Source organism: Xenopus tropicalis, chromosome 8, assembly GCF_000004195.4.
Source record: "Xenopus tropicalis strain Nigerian chromosome 8, UCB_Xtro_10.0, whole genome shotgun sequence".
Classification (NCBI taxonomy): Eukaryota; Metazoa; Chordata; class Amphibia; order Anura; family Pipidae; genus Xenopus; species Xenopus tropicalis.
Window position 1 is genome coordinate 1,221,376 of NC_030684.2, and position 23,845 is coordinate 1,245,220.

General features: G+C 53.9%; 1 protein-coding gene and 2 non-coding genes across 3 annotated transcripts; all 3 read left to right on the plus strand.

Annotated features, from left to right (window-relative positions):
• The first annotated feature begins 1,871 nt into the window (after positions 1 to 1,871).
• LOC100488384 lies at positions 1,872 to 5,698 on the plus strand. The gene is made up of 3 exons (XM_002943236.5): positions 1,872 to 1,976; positions 4,114 to 4,152; positions 4,434 to 5,698. Exons 2-3 carry the CDS (start codon positions 4,150 to 4,152, stop codon positions 5,400 to 5,402), a joined length of 972 nt encoding a protein of 323 aa, XP_002943282.1. The 5' UTR covers positions 1,872 to 1,976; positions 4,114 to 4,149; the 3' UTR covers positions 5,403 to 5,698.
• Positions 5,699 to 18,489: 12,791 nt separating this feature from the next.
• On the plus strand, positions 18,490 to 18,560 carry mir428a (microRNA mir-428a). Its single transcript, NR_049707.1, has one exon. It is a non-coding gene; the product is annotated as a microRNA mir-428a (primary transcript).
• Positions 18,561 to 18,865: 305 nt separating this feature from the next.
• On the plus strand, positions 18,866 to 18,960 carry mir428b (microRNA mir-428b). The gene has a single exon (NR_129527.1). It is a non-coding gene; the product is annotated as a microRNA mir-428b (primary transcript).
• The last annotated feature ends 4,885 nt before the right edge of the window (positions 18,961 to 23,845 follow it).

The following is a 23,845-nucleotide window of genomic DNA, read 5'->3' on the forward strand; positions in this document are numbered from 1 at the left end:
TGGGGCAAGTGGGGGGGGGCACAGCAGCGCCAATGAGCCCAAGGCCAAGAATACTCACTATTGGGTCCCTTTATGGGGCAAACAGAACACTAACAGGAGCGGCGCCGGAGTCTCTGGCTTTGCCTGTGGGACATCGGGTCTCTCCCTGTTGGAGGAATCAATGCACAAAGTACTGGTGCTGTTGGGCTCAGCCGGTACCACGATGATGATGATGATGGGTACTAATGTTATTATAGGGGGGAAGGCTGCAGGGGACACTCAGGGGCTCCCCACAACCTGACGCTCTCCCCCAAACTGAGCCCCAACATGGCATAATAACCCCCCAGATCCGTGAGAGAGACGGGGCCCCCGCAGGTACCTCAGCCCTGTGTGTCTGTGTGACAGCAGCCCCAGCGCCTCATATAATGGAACCCAAAGCCCAACGGAACCGGCTCCCAGCGGAACCACATGATAATGTTCCCCCTATGGGCAGCCTGAGATTCCTCTATTAACCCTCCGGCCCCTGTCACTTACCCACGCTGCCCTGCACCCCAGGAACATGGGGGTAACTCTGGGGCTACTGACAGGGCACAGCTGCTGGACAGGGGCAAATAAGGCAAGTGCCCTTGGCCACTGGTGGGGCAGATAATATTCTATATAGTCTATATATTGTAGTGCAAAGGAACCCCTGCCATCCTGTGCCAACATCCTACCCTATTAGGGGCATAGATGGTGCTGTCACCTAGTGGGGACATTAGATATTACGGCCGAATAGTAGGAAAGGGTTCTATTATAATTGCCCTGTGGGGTGGGGCTGGGGGGTAATATAAAGATGGGGTTACCTGTGAGTGCTGGTACCTGGGCATTTCAGTTTGGGTTGGGCAAGCAGAGGATGATTCTGGCATAATGAAGCCCTGTGCCCATTGGCGCCGACCCACAGGGCAGAATGAAATCAGTTAACTCTTTCCTTGCAGCGTGGGGCAAAAGATAAGAATACAACACAAGCCTAGTGCAAGTGAACGTGCCCGCGGGTATGTGCCCTGCTGCCAACCTTAATACCAGGGGCCTATACAGGGCACATACACAGCGACCAAGGAGCAATTTATTGGGATACAGGTAACATGGCTGCAGCAGAACCGGTGCAGTCTGCAGGATGACTAATTGCCCTGGACGTGTAAGAGCTTAATTGGTGCCCACCATATAGGGCAGCGTTGTACATTCAGGCGGGGGCATTAGAGCAAGTGCTGCAAGTTCTTGGGGGCAGAAGTGACCCTGAGTATTACCCTATTACCTTGATTATTACCCTGAGAATTACCCTGAGTATTACCCTGAGTGTTACCCTATTACCCTGAGTATTACCCTGAGTGTTACCCTATTACCCTGAGTATTACCCTGAGTGTTACCCTATTACCCTGAGTATTACCCTGAGTGTTACCCTATTACCCTGAGTATTACCCTGAGTGTTACCCTATTACCCTGAGTATTACCCTGAGTGTTACCCTATTGCCCTGAGTATTGCCCTGAGTTTTACCCTATTACCCCAAGTATTACCCTATTTACCCGATTACCCCAAGTATTACCCTATTACTCTGACTATTACCCTGACTATTGCCCTGACTATTACCCTGACTATTACCCTGACTATTGCCCTGACTATTGCCCTGACTATTACCCTGACTATTACCCTGACTATTACCTTGACTATTACCCTGACTATTGCCCTGACTATTGCCCTGACTATTACCCTGACTATTACCCTGAGTATTACACTATTGCCCTGAGTGGTTGCACACTTTCCCTGAGCCTGATAGGCTGAAGGGGGCAGGAAGCTTATGAAAAGTGCAGATTGCAGGGCTGAAGCGGTTTCTATACAGCCCTGCAGGGTCTGTTTCTCTCCCCCATTGGCTGGCTCGTTAGGGACAGGATCCAATACATGATTGCTAATTGAATCCGGGACGTAGGAGGCCGGTGCTTATTGGGCTGAGGTGTCTGGGCAGGTAGGTTCCTGGGGCAATTGGGGTTTTGGGGGTGCAGCTTGGGGGGCACAGAGAAAGGGGGGCTGGGGGATTGTGGGGTACGGCAACATCAGCCCATTGCACAACCTTTCTGCTCTATTTCATTTAGAACTACAAGTCCCACAATCCTCCTGGCTAAGTTACAATAGGGTGCTGGGAGTCAGAAAGCACCAAAGCTGCCCGGCTACTGGCCCAAAGCCACCGGTTACCGGCCCCCAGTATAAATATATGTGAATGTTATAACCCCCTGCAGTTAGACTTGCCTCCCCCACCCCTTTTAACCCCCGAGTGCCTGTCCTGCATGGCTAACTGGAAACCAGTGTAGGCGTTTGCTGCAGACTTCTGTTCTGTTACCGTAGGAACCCACGGGTCATTAATTGGCCCCAAACCATTTCTGATAGCTGTGTGTGTGCCTCTATGGGGCCAGGGGCCCCTGCTGCATTGCCCTATAGGTACAGGATCTATTATCCGGAATGCTTGGGGCCTGGGGTTTCCAGATGAGGGATCTCTCTGTAATTTGGATAACTATGAATCGGCCAATAGTCATTAAACACAAAATCAACCCAATAGAATTGCTTCCCCCCCCTGGGCCGGTGGGACACTGGGAAATAACCCAGCAGGCCCCTCATTGGCTATTGAGATATGTGCACTCAGGGACCCAGGTGGGGGGTACGGACAGCAGGGGCCCGGGTGGGGGGTACGGGCAGCAGGGGCCCGGGTGGGGGGTACGGGCAGCAGGGGCCCGGGTGGGGGGTACGGGCAGCAGGGGCCCGGGTGGGGGGTACGGGCAGCAGGGGCCAGGGTGGGGGGTAGGGGCAGCAGGGGCCAGGGTGGGGGGTAGGGGCAGCAGGGGCCAGGGTGGGGGGTAGGGGCAGCAGGGGCCCGGGTGGGGGGTACGGGCAGCAGGGGCCCGGGTGGGGGGTACGGGCAGCAGGGGCCCGGGTGGGGGGTACGGGCAGCAGGGGCCCGGGTGGGGGGTACGGGCAGCAGGGACCCGGGTGGGGGTACGGGCAGCAGGGGCCCGGGTGGGCGGTACGGGCAGCAGGGGCCCGGGTGGGGGGTACGGCAGCAGGGGCCCGGGTGGGGGGTACGGGCAGCAGGGGCCCGGGTGGGCGGTACGGGCAGCAGGGTCCCGGGTGGGGGTACGGGCAGCAGGGACCCGGGTGGGGGGTACGGGCAGCAGGGTCCCGGGTGGGGGGTACGGGCAGCAGGGTCCCGGGTGGGGGGTACGGGCAGCAGGGACCCGGGTGGGGGGTACGGGCAGCAGGGACCCGGGTGGGGGGTACGGGCAGCAGGGCCCGGGTGGGGGGTAGGGGCAGCAGGGGCCCGGGTGGGGGTACGGCAGCAGGGGCCCGGGTGGGGGGTACGGGCAGCAGGGGCCCGGGTGGGGGGTACGGGCAGCAGGGACCCGGGTGGGGGGTACGGGCAGAAGGGACCCGGGTGGGGGGTACGGGCAGAAGGGGCCCGGGTGGGGGGTACGGGCAGCAGGGGCCCGGGTGGGGGGTACGGGCAGAAGGGACCCGGGTGGGGGGTATGGGCAGCAGGGGCCCGGGGGGGGGTAGGGGCAGCAGGGGCCCCTGGCCCCACAGAGGCACACACACCTATCAGAAATGGTTTTGGGCCAAGGAATGACCCGTGGGTTTCTATGGTAACATAGGTGCCCAATCAAACACCCACATGTAGGGGCCCCAGGGCTTGGCCCACCCCTGAAGGGCCCTAATGTTAGTGCTGAGCATCAGGGAAACCAGGGTCAGACTGGGCCCACTGGACACTGGGAAAAAACCCAATGGGCCCTATTCACCTTGACCTGATCTTCCTATCCCCCATATATATACGCCTGGGGGGAGGGGCAGGGGTGTGGGTTTTCAGTGAGGGCTCCTGGGGTGGGCCCTGAGCACCTCAGTCCGACCCTGGGGGACCCCACTTTCCTCTCTAGCAGCAGAGTGAGCCACGGATCAGAACCAGAGGTGGGCGATACCATTTGGTGGCTGATTTAGTAGATTAGGTCCCTGTTTGGGGCACGGTATCCCCTCTATCAATATATCAGCCAATCAGAACGTCTCTGTGTGCAGCCAATCAGCTTTCTGGTGCTTATGATCCAATATTTGTGTTGTTGCAGGAGCCAATGTAACCCGGGCAGCGGCCACTGACGCAAATGGTAAGAACCTTGACCCAATGGCCCAATTCCAGCTTAAAGGAACCTCACTTGGTGGAACCCCAACTTGAATGTGTCGGGGTCACTGTGCCCCATCACCAACTGCCACAAAGCTACCTAGAACCCTGGGCAACAATACCCATCAGGCAGTCAGTCTCAAGTTGTCTACTGGGACCCCCTAAGGGTGAGCCCAATGGGTGGTGGCAACGCCGGGCACGGGTTGGGTGGCAAACCATGGCCAAAACAATTGGTGGGAAACTCACCTTGCACCCAATATTTTCTAGGGTATCTCCAAAGGCCTGGGCCCCCTGGGGGTGCATCTGAGCACCGAGGAAGGCGTCTCGTTTCAGACGGACAATGAGATGTTCTGGAGTTCCTGCTCCAATGGGACAAAGTACCGGGTGGTGGCCCGAGAGAGCAAAGACCTGACCAGCAAGTTCCACCTCTCGCTGCTGCCCAACGGGCGAGTCCTGCTGCGAGATTTCCGAGACATGTACGTGAGCTGCGTGGAGAGCGCCGGAGTGGCCTATTTAGAGACGGACAAGTGCACCCCGGACGCCCTCTGCGAGTTCGAAGTGTTTCACGACGGCGAGAGAGTCATCCTCAAAGCGTCCAACGGGCTCTTTGTGTGTCGCCACTTCCGCCACCATGGAGACTACATTGAGGCTAGCCGCCCCGGCATGGAGGACTGCTGCCGCTTCCGCACCGGGATGGGGGATTCCTACCCTCCGTCCTTTGACATCTCGTTGGTAGAACTTGGAGACGTCTCCAATCTAAACTGCCGCCCCGTCGTCCTGAAGAAGGAGACTTTTGTCAATAAGACGGACGCCCCCCAAACCCACAGCTTCACCCTCAGTTGGGAGACTCGGACCGCCGAGACCACTCACTGGGAGAGAACTTGGGGTCTCAGTTCCACCTCTTCCACCACCTTCTCTCTCCTAGCCTTCCAGGCCACCATCACCTACAATGGCAGCTTCCAGAAGATGGCCACCACCCACCGGTCCATAGTTGAGAAGAGGAGCGTCACGGTGGTGGTCCCCGAGCGCAGCAAAGTCACGGCCGAGTTGGTGGTGTCCAAGATGGAGAACGCCACCGTCCCCTTCACGGCCTTCATCCGCAAGACCAAGGTTGATGGAGAAACTCTAGAACTGGTGGAGAAAGGCGTGTGGAAGGGGCTCGTGTATGATAGTGTCACCCTGGAAACCAAGCAGGAACCCGAGGGCGACGAGGAGAACTCCTGCAGAATCTTGTAAGGCGCTCACTGATTGGCTGATTGTATCAACGTCCCGGAGAGAACCGTCCATCTTGTTCCCTGCAATACCAAATTGATTTTTAGTATGTTATAGAATGGCCAATTTTAAGTTCTTTTCAATTGGTCTTCATTATTTATTTTTTATAGTTTTTGAGTTATCTGCCTTCTTCTTATTCACCATCTTTCAAATGGGGGTCGCTGACCCCGGCAGCCAAACCCTATTGCTCTGTGAGGCTCCAGTTTTATTGTTATTGTTACTTTTTATTCCTTATCTTTCTATTCGGCCCCTCCCCTATTCATATACCTGTCCCTTATTGAAACCACTCTCTGGTTGCTAGGGTACTTTGGACCCTAGCAACCAGCTGCTGAAACGCCAAACTCAAACCAACAAAAATTGAAATATTTAAGAAACTACAAATAATAAAAAATGAAGACCAACTGCAAATTGTCTCTACATCCTACTAAAAGTTAACTCAGAGGTGAACAGCCCCTTTAATCAGCATGATAATAGAAGTGTGAATTGCCCCAGGGGGCCTATAGGCCTATAGGAACATGGCTGCAGTACCACACCTGGCCACCGGAGGCCTTAGCTACAAGAGCGCAGTACCACACCTGGCCACCGGAGGCCTTAGCTACAAAGCTACAAGAGCGCAGTACCACACCTGGCCACCGGAGGCCTTAGCTACAAAGCTACAAGAGCGCAGTACTACACCTGGCCACCGGAGGCCTTAGCTACAAAGCTACAAGAGTGCAGTACCACACCTGGCCACCGGAGGCCTTAGCTACAAAGCTACAAGAGCGCAGTACTACACCTGGCCACCGGAGGCCTTAGCTACAAAGCTACAAGAGTGCAGTACCAAACCTGGCCACCGGAGGCCTTAGCTACAAAGCTACAAGAGTGCAGTACCAAACCTGGCCACCGGAGGCCTTAGCTACAAAGCTTCAAGAGCACAGACATTTCAGGCTTATTGTGGGGGGTTTATTGGGGTTTGGGGCCCCTGGAAGCTGCTGCAGTAGGGGTGGCACTGGGTGTATTTCACTTGCCCAGTTTGGCACCCACTAGCCCAGTAGGGAAGGTGGATATCTAGGTGGATATCTAGTTGGGGGGGATATGTTTTCAAAAATAAAGAGCAATGTGCATTGAACCTCCCCCCCGCCTCTTGCATTGAGTCCTGCCCAAAGCCTGGGGGGGGGGGGGGGGTGTTACCAGGAGGCAAAAGGCACCATGGTTTGGGGGGGGTTGGCATTGGAAATCCGAATAATAGCGACCTATCAGCAGTAGTTTTGCACCATTACGTTACTGGAATTGCCACCCTGCTGAGAAGGTCTGACGTCATGGGGGGGGCAATAAGACTTTAAAGGGCAGATTGTGAGAGACTACACAGGGGCAAGTGTGGGGCACTAACACAGGGCAGTAGGGATGGGGGGCACCGATGAGGGTTCACCCTGTTGGGCTTGTGGTACCCAAGTCATTGCCCACAGTTCCACAGACCCCCATGGCCTTTAACCCTTTCCTGCCCAAGTGCATCCAAAAGCATAAAAAAGGGCCGGCTACCCACTGGGCAACCTGTGATGCCAATGGCACAACCCTTGCTCGGCCGCACACAGCAATCTGTTTGCCCCCCTGAGACAGTCAAGTCTCCCCACCCAACGATAGGAAGTGCTGCTTATGGGTAATTACAGGGGGGGGCAGCAAGGGAAGCCCCCGGGCCAGGACTTGTGCCACTGGCCCATCTGCTTGCCCCTTGTGCCACCCTACACTGAACATGGCAGTGGGCACAGATTCCCTAATAATAATCTCTATTTTAGATATTCAGCTTGGGGACCCCCATACTTCTCATCCCAGCCCCCCCTTATTCAGCATGGGAGCTGGACCCTATGCCCCCCCAAAGCCAAGTATTGAATATACCACAAGCGTTGGCATTGGGCACATATTCCCTTATAATAATCTGTATTTTAGATATTCAGCTTGGGGACCCCCATACTTCTCATCCCAGCCCCCCCTTATTCAGCATGGGAGCTGGACCCTATGCCCCCCCAAAGCCGAGTATTGAATATACCAGCGTTGGCATTGGGCTCAATGGGATGGATTGGTGAATGCAGAGCGTCGGTGCGGCTCGGGCCCCTGGGGGGGCCCATTTGGGCCCTGTGTGCCCCCCCTCCTTATGATGAAACATAACAGCGACAGTTAATGAGGCCCCGGGGGAGGCGCCGATTGTCCCTGTAAACATGTTTAATAAAGAGCTTCCTCTAGCGACTGGGGTCCCCCGGGGCCCCCCATTATTATATTCACTTATTATAACAATTATAACAATGATAGGAACCCAAAGCCCCAGGCCTGCGAGCCAAGGTTTAACCCTCTCCTGCCCCTAATCTGGAATGGAAGTGCCCCCCCTGCCCACACAGGGAGCACAGGCAGCACAGAACTACTCCATATCCGGTCCTGCCCAGTACTGGCCCAATAGCCCAATAGGCGGAGCAATGTATAACCAATGTATTATTCTTATTCACTCACACTGAATATTCTGCCCAGTAGATGGTACAGTCTGTGGCCATAAATGGGCCAATAGGGCGGCATCTCTGTCACTGAGATGAGTCCATAGCTTATTGGCCCATGCAAGAAGCCAAACTGGCCTTGGCCAATAACTGGTTGGGCCATAGATCCCTCACTCTGGCTAGAAGAGCAGGCAAGGGCCACACTGGGCCGGATGGGGTACCAGATGGTACTGGAAGCTTCAATGCCTATAAATAAGCACTGGCAGTCCTGTACAGAACCAAAAACAAATTCTGATTGGGGCTCGGGCAGCTATTGGTCAGGCTGGGTGGCAAATTCCATTGAGTGGCCCTGTAGTTGGACCCCCTACTGGATCCATTCAGGGGCACCCCAGGGGTAAAAGGAGTCTGGGAAAGATATGTTTGTCTGTGACCCGGAGAGATGATTGGATCACTACAAGCAGGTTCCCCAAAGTAGCCCAACCTGATTGGCAAGGACAGCGGCCATTGTGCAGAACCCTACAGTCTGGGAGATACATGTGAGTAGTTACCCCACAAATTGGGGTCCAGCAGTGAGGGGGGGCAGGGGAGTCACTGGTGGCCATGAAGCCCCTTATCCTGGCTAATGGGATGGCCAGATGGACATGATGTAGAACTGGGCCTGAGACGTCTCCATGGATACCGACTCCCTGCAGGGGGCTGCAGTTTGGGCCTTGGGGGGAGCACTCTGTGCCCACTATGGTGCCCACTATGGTGCACGTCTCAATTGCTATTTAACCCTACGAGAGACCTGGCAGTTCGTCCCCTGTGCCCAGGGGGACAAAGCCTTGACTTTCTGGTGTAGGTTCCCCAAGTGGTGGCCTCCAAAGCCCTAATATGGCTACTGGCCTGGCCTTGGACTTCATCTTAATATACTCCTGCCCCCCAACATACACAGAGCGAGCTGTACCCCCATACTGTGACCCACTAGCTTATCTACAAGGAACAATATGGAGGTTCCAATGGAATCAGCCAAAGAAAGCTGAAGTGGTTCAAGAAGCTGACGATCAGTGGGGCAATTACAATAAGATGCTTTTGGGCAGTGGGCGGGGCCGCATTCCAGGGGACAGGATCTGGGGGCAGGGCCGTTGCATTTGAGATATGGGTGCTAATGAGCCTGTGCTGCTTCCTACCCCCCCACCCCTCCAATCTGAATATCAGTGAGATAAAGTACCCCCCGCGGGGTAGAACAAAGGAGTGTAAATCATGTGGAGAGAAAGAATCCCAGAGGCCAAGACCACCCCCCCCAACCCCCTCATCCCCCCCCTGACCTTGCCATTCAGTTCAGTGTCTCTCTATTGCCCAACACAGGGGCATGGGGGCAACCTCTATGGGAAGCCCAGTAGTTTGGCCCCTCAGTGCTCTCTATGGAAAGCCCAGTAGTTGGGCCCCTCAGTGGTCTCTATGGGAAGCCCAGTAGTTGGGCCCCTCAGTGCTCTCTATGGGAAGCCCAGTAGTTGGGCCCCTCAGTGGTCTCTATGGGAAGCCCAGTAGTTGGGCCCCTCAGTGGTCTCTATGGGAAGCCCAGTAGTTGGGCCCCTCAGTGGTCTCTATGGGAAGCCCAGTAGTTGGGCCCCTCAGTGGTCTCTATGGGAAGCCCAGTAGTTGGGCCCCTCAGTGGTCTCTATGGGAAGCCCAGTAGTTGGGCCCCTCAGTGCTCTCTATGGGAAGCCCAGTAGTTGGGCCCCTCAGTGCTCTCTATGGGAAGCCCAGTAGTTGGGCCCCTCAGTGGTCTCTATGGGAAGCCCAGTAGTTGGGCCCCTCAGTGGTCTCTATGGGAAGCCCAGTAGTTGGGCCCCTCAGTGGTCTCTATGGGAAGCCCAGTAGTTGGGCCCCTCAGTGCTCTCTATGGGAAGCCCAGTAGTTGGGCCCCTCAGTGCTCTCTATGGGAAGCCCAGTAGTTGGGCCCCTCAGTGCACTCTATGGGAAGCCCAGTAGTTGGGCCCCTCAGTGGTCTCTATGGGAAGCCCAGTAGTTGGGCCCCTCAGTGCTCTCTATGGGAAGCCCAGTAGTTGGGCCCCTCAGTGGTCTCTATGGGAAGCCCAGTAGTTGGGCCCCTCAGTGGTCTCTATGGGAAGCCCAGTAGTTGGGCCCCTCAGTGGTCTCTATGGGAAGCCCAGTAGTTGGGCCCCTCAGTGGTCTCTATGGGAAGTAGTTGGGCCCCTCAGCCTCAGCCCTTGGTCAGAGCCCCCTTAGCTTATAATTGGGAAATTCTTTCAAAATCACATTCTAACTTGACCTTTAAATTTAACTTTTAGTTGTATTTGGAAGAGCAAATGGGCTTAATTGTCCCCTTTATTAGCCTTCATGCTTAGCTGCCTCTACTCCACCCCCCCGGGGGGCAACGGCAGCCCCACACATTGGGCACCACAGGCTTCATGTTACAGGGATGGGGGCAGACAACCCCCACTTATCCTTGCAAATAAGAAATATAAAGGCAATTACTAAATCTATCACTCCGTAGGCCTGTGCTTGTATTGCCCCCCCAGCCCCATTATCCACTCACCTTCATGCCCCCCCCTCGCATAATTGTATTCATGAGTCGGGCCTAATTGTATTCATGAGTCGGGCCTAATTGTATTCATGAGTCGGGCCTAATTGTATTCATGAGTCGGGCCTAATTGTATTCATGAGTCGGGCAGGGCTTATAAACATTCTTTTGATGCAGGGGGGTTACAATTCAACTACTATTATATTTAATAGAAACTCTGCAACTGGTTCATTATAGGCAACTGGCACCTACAGACATGCTCTGGGCACCCCCTGCCTACTATTATATTTAATAGAAACTTTGCAATTGGTTCTTTATAGGCAATTGGCGCCTACAGACATGCTCTGGGCCTCCCCTGCCTACTATTATATTTAATAGAAACTCTGCAACTGGTTCATTATAGGCAACTGGCACCTACAGACATGCTCTGGGCACCCCATGCCCACTATTTTATTTAATAGAAACTCTGCAACTGGTTCATTATAGGTAATTGGCGCCTACAGACATGCTCTGGGCACCCCATGCCCACTATTTTATTTAATAGAAACTCTGCAACTGGTTCATTATAGGCAACTGGCGCCTACAGACATGCTCTGGGCACCCCCTGCCCACTATAATATTTAATAGAAACTCTACAACTGGTTCATTATAGGTAACTGGCATCTACAGACATGCTCTGGGCCCCCCCTGCCTACAATTATATTTAATAGAAACTCTGCAACTGGTTCATTGTAGGCAACTGGCGCCTACAAACATGCTCTGGGCACCCCCTGCCTACTATTATATTTAATAGAAACTCTGCAACTGGTTCATTATAGGCAACTGGTGCCTACAGACATGCTCTGGGCCCCCCCTGCCTACAATTATATTTAATAGAAACTCTGCAACTGGTTCATTGTAGGCAACTGGCGCCTACAAACATGCTCTGGGCCCCCCCCCCTGCCCACTATTATATTTAATAGAAACTCTGCAACTGGTTAATTATAGGCAACTGGCGCCTACAGACATGCTCTGGCCCCCCCCTGCCTACAATTATATTTAATAGAAACTCTGCAACTGGTTCACTGTAGGCAACTGGCGCCTACAAACATGCTCTGGGCACCCCCCGCCTACTATTATATTTAATAGAAACTCTGCAACTGGTTCATTATAGGCAACTGGTGCCTACAGACATGCTCTGGGCCCCCCTGCCTACAATTATATTTAATAGAAACTCTGCAACTGGTTCATTGTAGGCAACTGGCGCCTACAGACATGCTCTGGGCACCCCCTGCCTACTATTATATTTAATAGAAACTTTGCAATTGGTTCTTTATAGGCAATTGGCGCCTACAGACATGCTCTGGGCCTCCCCTGCCTACAATTATATTTAATAGAAACTCTGCAACTGGTTCATTATAGGCAACTGGCGCCTACAGACATGCTCTGGGCACCCCATGCCCACTATTTTATTTAATAGAAACTCTGCAACTGGTTCATTATAGGTAATTGGCGCCTACAGACATGCTCTGGGCACCCCATGCCCACTATTTTATTTAATAGAAACTCTGCAACTGGTTCATTATAGGCAACTGGCGCCTACAGACATGCTCTGGGCACCCCCTGCCCACTATAATATTTAATAGAAACTCTACAACTGGTTCATTATAGGTAACTGGCACCTACAGACATGCTCTGGGCACCCCCTGCCTACAATTATATTTAATAGAAACTCTGCAACTGGTTCATTGTAGGCAACTGGCGCCTACAAACATGCTCTGGGCACCCCCTGCCTACTATTATATTTAATAGAAACTCTGCAACTGGTTCATTATAGGCAACTGGTGCCTACAGACATGCTCTGGGCCCCCCCTGCCTACAATTATATTTAATAGAAACTCTGCAACTGGTTCATTGTAGGCAACTGGCACCTACAAACATGCTCTGGGCACCCCCCGCCTACTATTATATTTAATAGAAACTCTGCAACTGGTTTATTATAGGCAACTGGCGCCTGAAGACATGCTCTGGGCACCCCCTGCCCACTATAATATTTAATAGAAACTCTACAACTGGTTCATTATAGGTAACTGGCACCTACAGACATGCTCTGGGCACCCCCTGCCTACAATTATATTTAATAAAAACTCTGCAACTGGTTCATTGTAGGCAACTGGCGCCTACAAACATGCTCTGGGCACCCCCTGCCTACTATTATATTTAATAGAAACTCTGCAACTGGTTCATTATAGGCAACTGGTGCCTACAGACATGCTCTGGGCCCCCCCTGCCTACAATTATATTTAATAGAAACTCTGCAACTGGTTCATTGTAGGCAACTGGCGCCTACAAAAATGCTCTGGGCACCCCCCGCCTACGATTATATTTAATAGAAACTCTGCAACTGGTTCATTATAGGCAACTGGCGCCTACAGACATGCTCTGGGCCCCCCTGCCTACAATTATATTTAATAGAAACTCTGCAACTGGTTCATTGTAGGCAACTGGCGCCTACAGACATGCTCTGGGCACTCCCTGCCCACTATTATATTTAATAGAAACTCTGCAACTGGTTCATTGTAGGCAACTGGCGCCTACAAACATGCTCTGGGCACCCCCCGCCTACTATTATATTTAATAGAAACTCTGCAACTGGTTCATTATAGGCAACTGGTGCCTACAGACATGCTCTGGGCCCCCCTGCCTACAATTATATTTAATAGAAACTCTGCAACTGGTTCATTGTAGGCAACTGGCGCCTACAGACATGCTCTGGGCCCCCCCTGCCTACTATTATATTTAATAGAAACTCTGCAACTGGTTTATTATAGGCAACTGGCGCCTACAGACATGCTCTGGGCACCCCCTGCCCACTATAATATTTAATAGAAACTCTACAACTGGTTCATTATAGGTAACTGGCACCTACAGACATGCTCTGGGCACCCCCTGCCTACAATTATATTTAATAGAAACTCTGCAACTGGTTTATTGTAGGCAACTGGCGCCTACAAACATGCTCTGGGCACCCCCTGCCTACTATTATATTTAATAGAAACTCTGCAACTGGTTCATTATAGGCAACTGGTGCCTACAGACATGCTCTGGGCCCCCCCTGCCTACAATTATATTTAATAGAAACTCTGCAACTGGTTCATTGTAGGCAACTGGCGCATACAAACATGCTCTGGGCACCCCCTGCCTACTATTATATTTAATAGAAACTCTGCAACTGGTTCATTGTAGGCAACTGGCGCCTACAGACATGCTCTGGGCACCCCCTGCCTACTATTATTATTATTATTTAATAGAAACTCTGCAACTGGTTCATTATAGGCAACATGGGGGACAGTGACATGCCAATGGCTGACCAGTAGGGCCACAACTGCCCAGACCATGCCATACCCTCCATTTTTTTGTGGGGGGGGAGATGCCCATGCCTTCAATGCATGTGAGACCCCTAATACTGAGACGCCCTGGGCCCCTCAGGCTCCGGATAAGTTCATTAGTGAGCAGATAACAGACCATTCAGGGGGTAAACTGCCCCATTGTCTGTCGGGGGCTCTTTGGAATGCGAGTTTCCCACATGAATAGATGGAAATCTCCATTTTAATTCAACATTTGGCTCTTTAATCTGCCCCCCTCTGCCCCACAGCCTGGTTACACAATAGGCCGACACTGATATGCTAAACAGTCAACCTTTGGCCCATGACCTTGATTGGTTGCTCATTTGTAAGGTGGAGTCTGGGGGTTATAAGAAGATGGAGGCCAAATTGAGTGATATGGAGACCACTTCAGGTAAGATGGGGGGGAGGGGGCAACTATTCTCTCTGTGTTTCTGTTCATCAGGCCTTTATTATTGATCAGCTGGTTACTCACCATTAGATCTACCGCTCTTCTACCTAATGTTTTATTGTACAGTATGTGCCCACAGCATTCCTTCCCTGTGTATTTGTAATTCTATTAATGGGTAGGGGGTTCCCTTAGACAGTACAGTATGGGGGTACAGCTTATTGTGTGCCCAGAACATTCCTTCTCTGTATATTTGTATTTATACATATGGGTAGGGGGTGCCATAGTGTTTCCCTTAGACAGTACAGTATGGGGGTACAGCTTATTGTGTGCCCAGAACATTCCCTCTCTGTATATTTGTATTTATACATATGGGTAGGGGGTGCCATAGTGTTTCCCTTAGACAGTACAGTATGGGGGTACAGCTTATTGTGTGCCCAGAACATTCCTTCTCTGTATATTTGTATTTATACATATGGGTAGGGGGTGCCATAGTGTTTCCCTTAGACAGTACAGTATGGGGGTACAGCTTATTGTGTGCCCAGAACATTCCCTCTCTGTATATTTGTATTTATACATATGGGTAGGGGGTGCCATAGTGTTTCCCTTAGACAGTACAGTATGGGGGTACAGCTTATTGTGTGCCCAGAACATTCCCTCTCTGTATATTTGTATTTATACATATGGGTAGGGGGTGCCATAGTGTTTCCCTTAGACAGTACAGTATGGGGGTACAGCTTATTGTGTGCCCAGAACATTCCCTCTCTGTATATTTGTATTTATACATATGGGTAGGGGGTGCCATAGTGTTTCCCTTAGACAGTACAGTATGGGGGGTACAGCTTATTGTGTGCCCAGAACATTCCTTCTCTGTATATTTGTATTTATACATATGGGTAGGGGGTGCCATAGTGTTTCCCTTAGACAGTACAGTATGGGGGTACAGCTTATTGTGTGCCCAGAACATTCCTTCTCTGTATATTTGTATTTATACATATGGGTAGGGGGTGCCATAGTGTTTCCCTTAGACAGTACATTATGGGGGTACAGCTTATTGTGTGCCCAGAACATTCCCTCTCTGTATATTTGTATTTATACATATGGGTAGGGGGTGCCATAGTGTTTCCCTTAGACAGTACAGTATGGGGGTACAGCTTATTGTGTGCCCAGAACATTCCTTCTCTGTATATTTGTATTTATACATATGGGTAGGGGGTGCCATAGTGTTTCCCTTAGACAGTACAGTATGGGGGTACAGCTTATTGTGTGCCCAGAACATTCCCTCTCTGTATATTTGTATTTATACATATGGGTAGGGGGTGCCATAGTGTTTCCCTTAGACAGTACAGTATGGGGGTACAGCTTATTGTGTGCCCAGAGCATTCCTTCTCTGTATATTTGTATTTATACATATGGGTAGGGGGTGCCATAGTGTTTCCCTTAGACAGTACAGTATGAGGGTACAGCTTATTGTGTGCCCAGAACATTCCTTCTCTGTATATTTGTATTTATACATATGGGTAGGGGGTGCCATAGTGTTTCCCTTAGACAGTACAGTATGGGGGTACAGCTTATTGTGTGCCCAGAACATTCCGTCTCTGTATATTTGTATTTATACATATGGGTAGGGGGTGCCATAGTGTTTCCCTTAGACAGTACAGTATGAGGGTACAGCTTATTGTGTGCCCAGAACATTCCTTCTCTGTATATTTGTATTTATACATATGGGTAGGGGGTGCCATAGTGTTTCCCTTAGACAATACAGTATGGGGGTACAGCTTATTGTGTGCCCAGAACATTCCTTCTCTGTATATTTGTATTTATACATATGGGTAGGGGGCGCCATAGTGTTTCCCTTAGACAGTACAGTATGGGGGTACAGCTTATTGTGTGCCCAGAACATTCCTTCTCTGTATATTTGTATTTATACATATGGGTAGGGGGTGCCATAGTGTTTAGTATGGGGGTACAGTATGGGGGTACAGCTTATTGTACACATGACTGTATATACATGTACATATTGGCACTGTTGAGTTGCCCCAGGGGCAGGTACAGATCCCTAAACAGGGCACTTTCTCTGTGCATGTGATTTGGGAAAAGTGCTTTCTTGTTTGGGCCACTGTGCCGGCCAATTTGAGTGGCTGTGGGGGGGGGGGGGGAAGGGGGGGCAGGAATATTCTGGGATTTGCCTTCAGTCCTTTACGTTCCTGCCCCCGGGGTATCTATGTTGTATTTCCTTAGCTCTAAGCTGCCAATCTGTTCCTATTTACCCCCAAGTGCACCTCCTGGTGCCCCGTTTGTTCTATAGATGCCCCTGCCCTTCTTGCTCCCAGTCACTGGTTTCCTTCCCTTTTGCCCCCCAGCAGCCAAATTCTGCCCCCCATTCTCTCTCTCTCCTTGCAGTAAATGTCTGTAACTCTTGGCCCCAACATATGTGTTGCTTTTGATCCCCCTGCAGGGATTGGGCGAGCCATTTAACTGGGGGGGAGGCAGGATTGGGCGAGCCATTTAACTGGGGGGAGGCAGGATTGGGGGGGCCATTTAACTGGGGGGGAGGCAGGATTGGGGGCCATTTAACTGGGGGGAGGCAGGATTGGGGGGGCCATTTAACTGGGGGGGAGGCAGGATTGGGGGGCCATTTAACTGGGGGGAGGCAGGATTGGGGGCCATTTAACTGGGGGGGAGGCAGGATTGGGGGACCATTTAACTGGGGGGGAGGCAGGATTGGGGGGCCATTTAACTGGGGGGAGGCAGGATTGGGGGGGCCATTTAACTGGGGGGAGGCAGGATTGGGGGGGCCATTTAACTGGGGGGAGGCAGGATTGGGGGGCCATTTAACTGGGGGGAGGCAGGATTGGGGGGCCATTTAACTGGGGGGGAGGCAGGGTTGGGGGAGTCATTTAATTGGGGAGGCAGGTTGGGGGGCCATTTAACTGGGGGGGGAGGAAGGTTTGAGGGAGTCAGGTTTGGGGGGGTCATTTTACTGAGGGGATAGGTTTGGGGGGGTCATTTAATTGGGGAGGCAGTGTTTGGGGGAGCCATTTAACAGGGTGGGAGGAAGGTTTGGGGGGGAGTCATTTAACTGGGGGGACTCTGCCATTACCTGAGCCTCTCAGCTCACCCTTCCCTCCATTCCCCTCTGCCCCCCTGCCCCTTTCCCACCCTCCTTATTGCCCCTGTCTAACAGCCTGACTTTCAGCGAGGGAGATGGAGGGGTCTGGTTTGGTGCAGACACTGGGGCCCTACTAGTTGGTATGCTAGCCAGACTGGGGCCCTACTAGCCAGACTGGGGCCCTACTAGCCAGACTGGGGCCCTACTAGCCAGACTGGGGCCCTACTAGTTGGTATGCTAGCCAGACTGGGGCCCTACTAGTTGGTATGCTAGCCAGACTGGGGCCCTACTAGCCAGACTGGGGCCCTACTAGCCAGACTGGGGCCCTACTAGTTGGTATGCTAGCCAGACTGGGGCCCTACTAGTTGGTATGCTAGCCAGACTGGGGCCCTACTAGTTGGTATGCTAGCCGGACTGGGGCCCTACTAGTTGGTATGCTAGCCAGACTGGGGCCCTACTAGTTGGTATGCTAGCCGGACTGGGGCCCTACTAGTTGGTATGCTAGCCAGACTGGGGCCCTACTAGTTGGTATGCTAGCCAGACTGGGGCCCTACTAGTTGGTATGCTAGCCAGACTGGGGCCCTACTAGTTGGTATGCTAGCCGGACTGGGGCCCTACTAGTTGGCACACTAGCCGGACTCATTGTTGGCACACTAGCCGGACTCATTGTTGGCACACTAGCCGGACTCATTGTTGGCACACTAGCCGGACTCATTGTTGGCACACTAGCCGGACTCATTGTTGGCACACTAGCCAGACTGGGGCCCTCTCTTGCTATCAACTGGGAGTAAGTGCTTTCTAGTTTGGTTATTGTGTCGGCAAACTATCCAGCGGCTGCGTAGCCAGGGGGCAAACACGGCACACTCTGCCCTACCCGGATACCTACTCACGTGCCCTGCCCGCATACTGTGCCCACGTGCCCTGCCCGGATACCTACCCACGTGCCCTGCCCGCATACTGTGCCCACGTGCCCTGCCCGGATACCTACCCACATGCCCTGCCCGGATACCTACCCACATGCCCTGCCCGGATACCTACCCACGTGCCCTGCCCGCATACTGTGCCCACGTGCCCTGCCCGGATACCTACCCACATGCCCTGCCCGGATACCTACCCACATGCCCTGCCCGGATACCTACCCACATGCCCTGCCCGGATACCTACCCACTTGCCCTGGGGTCACACGTCGGCCTAACTGGAGCCCTGTCTCATTGCAGCTGTGAGTAAGTGCTCTCTAGTTCGGTTGCTGAGTGCTCAGGAATTACCTCTGAGGGGCATTAGGGCATTGGGGCATTGGGGCATTAGGGCACCTGGAAACCTCTCCTTCCCCTGATTGGCCAAACCAGAGCGCTCCCTTGTTCCAAGCCAAGAAAGTGCTTCTCGTTCGGCTGATTTTGGGGGCAGGGTCGCTGCATGTCCCCCCCACACCCCCACAGGGGGGCAGTCTCACCCCGGGGCACTTGGCTTTAGCTGCCAGTCTGGGAGGTTTAATGTTTGGGGCATTGTGCCAGCAGGTATCTTCTCCGTGATTGGTTCATCAGCCATAGGCCCCGCCTCTCTGGGCTCACAGCAGCCAAACAGAAGCTCTGTCTTGTGACTCTCTATGAGAAAGTGCTTCTCGTTCGGCTGATTTGGGCACCGGGAAATCGTCAGAACCAGCGGCCCCGGTACCGGCCCAGTTTACTTGCCCTTTATACAATGCAAATAAAGGCTCCGCCCCACTCAGTGGGATCTGCTATAGGTCGGATTTGAACCTTCCCACCCAATAATAAACTGTTCCATTAAATCTCAGTCTGGAGTCTTCCATTGCCCCCAGGGGGCGCCTTTGTGATATCATTATACCCATTGCCCGCCCACTTTATGGCAAATACTCTATTGTCAATATTCCTTATATTCTGTATTTTCCCGGGGGGCGGGGGGGGGGGGGTAGATTAGAGATTTCTGGCTCACAGGGGCCCTACAACAGGGATATAGGTGGGAGGGGCAGTCAGGGATATAGAGGTCCAGAGGCCCAAACATACCCCCCCAGTGGCACCTTACAGCCCCCCTGGCATTCCCAGTACCCAGAGGCACAAACAGCCCCCCCCAGCCCAATAAATAGTGACTGTCTGTGGCACCTTACAGCCCCCCTGGCATTCCCAGTACCCAGAGGCACAAACAGCCCCCCCCCAGCCCAATAAATAGTGACTGTCTGTGGCACCTTACAGCCCCCCTGGCATTCCCAGTACCCAGAGGCACAAACAGCCCCCCCAGCCCAATAAATAGTGACTGTCTGTGGCACCTTACAGCCCCCCTGGCATTCCCAGTACCCAGAGGCACAAACAGCCCCCCCAGCCCAATAAATAGTGACTGTCTGTGGCACCTTACAGCCCCCCTGGCATTCCCAGTACCCAGAGGCACAAACAGCCCCCCCAGCCCAATAAATAGTGACTGTCTGTGGCACCTTACAGCCCCCCTGGCATTCCCAGTACCCAGAGGCACAAACAGCCCCCCCAGCCCAATAAATAGTGACTGTCTGTGGCACCTTACAGCCCCCCCGGCATTCCCAGTACCCAGAGGCACAAACAGCCCCCCCCCCAGCCCAATAAATAGTGACTGTCTGTGGCACCTTACAGTCCCCCTGGCATTCCCAGTACCCAGAGGCACAAACAGCCCCCCCAGCCCAATAAATAGTGACTGTCTGTGGCACCTTACAGCCCCCCCCTGGCATTCCCAGTACCCAGAGGCACAAACAGCCCCCCCCAGCCCAATAAATAGTGACTGTCTGTGGCACCTTACAGCCCCCCCTGGCATTCCCAGTACCCAGAGGCACAAACAGCCCCCCCCAGCCCAATAAATAGTGACTGTCTGTGGCACCTTACAGCCCCCCTGGCATTCCCAGTACCCAGAGGCACAAACAGCCCCCCCAGCCCAATAAATAGTGACTGTGGCACCGTACAGCCCCCCCCGGCATTCCCAGTACCCGGAGGCACAAACAGCCCCCCCCCCAGCCCAATAAATAGTGACTGTCTGTGGCACCTTACAGCCCCCCTGGCATTCCCAGTACCCAGAGGCACAAACAGCCCCCCCAGCCCAATAAATAGTGACTGTCTGTGGCACCTTACAGCCCCCCCGGCATTCCCAGTACCCAGAGGCACAAACAGCCCCCCAGCCCAATAAATAGTGACTGTCTGTGGCACCTTACAGCCCCCCTGGCATTCCCAGTACCCAGAGGCACAAACAGCCCCCCCCCCCCAGCCCAATAAATAGTGACTGTCTGTGGCACCTTACAGCCCCCCCGGCATTCCCAGTACCCAGAGGCACAAACAGCACCCCCCCCGCCCAATAAATAGTGACTGTCTGTGGCACCTTACAGCCCCCCTGGCATTCCCAGTACCCAGAGGCACAAACAGCCCCCCCCCCAGCCCAATAAATAGTGACTGTCTGTGGCACCTTACAGCCCCCTGGCATTCCCAGTACCCAGAGGCACAAACAGCCCCCCCCCAGCCCAATAAATAGTGACTGTCTGTGGCACCTTACAGCCCCCCTGGCATTCCCAGTACCCAGAGGCACAAACAGCCCCCCCAGCCCAATAAATAGTGACTGTCTGTGGCACCTTACAGCCCCCCCGGCATTCCCAGTACCCAGAGGCACAAACAGCCCCCCCCAGCCCAATAAAAAGTGTCTGTCTGTGGCACCTTACAGCCCCCCCGGCATTCCCAGTACCCAGAGGCACAAACAGCCCCCCCAGCCCAATAAATAGTGACTGTCTGTGGCACCTTACAGCCCCCCCGGCATTCCCAGTACCCAGAGGCACAAACAGCCCCCCAGCCCAATAAATAGTGACTGTCTGTGGCACCTTACAGCCCCCCTGGCATTCCCAGTACCCAGAGGCACAAACAGCCCCCCCCAGCCCAATAAATAGTGTCTGTCTGTGGCACCTTACAGCCCCCCTGGCATTCCCAGTACCCAGAGGCACAAACAGCCCCCCCCAGCCCAATAAATAGTGTCTGTCTGTGGCACCTTACAGCCCCCCCGGCATTCCCAGTACCCAGAGGCACAAAACAGCCCCCCCAGCCAGCCCAATAAATAGTGACTGTCTGTGGCACCTTACAGCCCCCCTGGCATTCCCAGTACCCAGAGGCACAAACAGCCCCCCCAGCCCAATAAATAGTGACTGTCTGTGGCACCTTACAGCCCCCCTGGCATTCCCAGTACCCAGAGGCACAAACAGCCCCCCCCCAGCCCAATAAATAGTGACTGTCTGTGGCACCTTACAGCCCCCCCGGCATTCCCAGTACCCAGAGGCACAAACAGCCCCCCCCAGCCCAATAAATAGTGACTGTCTGTGGCACCTTACAGCCCCCCTGGCATTCCCAGTACCCAGAGGCACAAACAGCCCCCCCCAGCCCAATAAATAGTGTCTGTCTGTGGCACCTTACAGCCCCCCTGGCATTCCCAGTACCCAGAGGCACAAACAGCCCCCCCAGCCCAATAAATAGTGTCTGTCTGTGGCACCTTACAGCCCCCCTGGCATTCCCAGTACCCAGAGGCACAAACAGCCCCCCCCAGCCCAATAAATAGTGTCTGTCTGTGGCACCTTACAGCCCCCCTGGCATTCCCAGTACCCAGAGGCACAAACAGCCCCCCCCAGCCCAATAAATAGTGACTGTCTGTGGCACCTTACAGCCCCCCCGGCATTCCCAGTACCCAGAGGCACAAACAGCCCCCCCAGCCAGCCCAATAAATAGTGACTGTCTGTGGCACCTTACAGCCCCCCTGGCATTCCCAGTACCCAGAGGCACAAACAGCCCCCCCCCAGCCCAATAAATAGTGACTGTCTGTGGCACCTTACAGCCCCCTGGCATTCCCAGTACCCAGAGGCACAAACAGCCCCCCCCCAGCCCAATAAATAGTGACTGTCTGTGGCACCTTACAGCCCCCCTGGCATTCCCAGTACCCAGAGGCACAAACAGCCCCCCCAGCCCAATAAATAGTGACTGTCTGTGGCACCTTACAGCCCCCCCGGCATTCCCAGTACCCAGAGGCACAAACAGCCCCCCCCAGCCCAATAAAAAGTGTCTGTCTGTGGCACCTTACAGCCCCCCCGGCATTCCCAGTACCCAGAGGCACAAACAGCCCCCCCAGCCCAATAAATAGTGACTGTCTGTGGCACCTTACAGCCCCCCCGGCATTCCCAGTACCCAGAGGCACAAACAGCCCCCCCAGCCCAATAAATAGTGACTGTCTGTGGCACCTTACAGCCCCCCTGGCATTCCCAGTACCCAGAGGCACAAACAGCCCCCCCCAGCCCAATAAATAGTGTCTGTCTGTGGCACCTTACAGCCCCCCTGGCATTCCCAGTACCCAGAGGCCACAAACAGCCCCCCCCAGCCCAATAAATAGTGTCTGTCTGTGGCACCTTACAGCCCCCCCGGCATTCCCAGTACCCAGAGGCACAAACAGCCCCCCCAGCCAGCCCAATAAATAGTGACTGTCTGTGGCACCTTACAGCCCCCCTGGCATTCCCAGTACCCAGAGGCACAAACAGCCCCCCCAGCCCAATAAATAGTGACTGTCTGTGGCACCTTACAGCCCCCCTGGCATTCCCAGTACCCAGAGGCACAAACAGCCCCCCCCCCCAGCCCAATAAATAGTGACTGTCTGTGGCACCTTACAGCCCCCCCCGGCATTCCCAGTACCCAGAGGCACAAACAGCCCCCCAGCCCAATAAATAGTGACTGTCTGTGGCACCTTACAGCCCCCTGGCATTCCCAGTACCCAGAGGCACAAACAGCCCCCCCCCAGCCCAATAAATAGTGACTGTCTGTGGCACCTTACAGCCCCCCCGGCATTCCCAGTACCCAGAGGCACAAACAGCCCCCCCAGCCCAATAAATAGTGACTGTCTGTGGCACCTTACAGCCCCCCTGGCATTCCCAGTACCCAGAGGCACAAACAGCCCCCCCAGCCCAATAAATAGTGTCTGTCTGTGGCACCTTACAGCCCCCCTGGCATTCCCAGTACCCAGAGGCACAAACAGCCCCCCCAGCCCAATAAATAGTGTCTGTCTGTGGCACCTTACAGCCCCCCCCGGCATTCCCAGTACCCAGAGGCACAAACAGCCCCCCCAGCCAGCCCAATAAATAGTGACTGTCTGTGGCACCTTACAGCCCCCCTGGCATTCCCAGTACCCAGAGGCACAAACAGCCCCCCCCCCCAGCCCAATAAATAGTGACTGTCTGTGGCACCTTACAGCCCCCCCGGCATTCCCAGTACCCAGAGGCACAAACAGCCCCCCCCCAGCCCAATAAATAGTGACTGTCTGTGGCACCTTACAGCCCCCCTGGCATTCCCAGTACCCAGAGGCACAAACAGCCCCCCCCCAGCCCAATAAATAGTGACTGTCTGTGGCACCTTACAGCCCCCCCGGCATTCCCAGTACCCAGAGGCACAAACAGCCCCCCCAGCCCAATAAATAGTGACTGTCTGTGGCACCTTACAGCCCCCCCTGGCATTCCCAGTACCCAGAGGCACAAACAGCCCCCCCCAGCCCAATA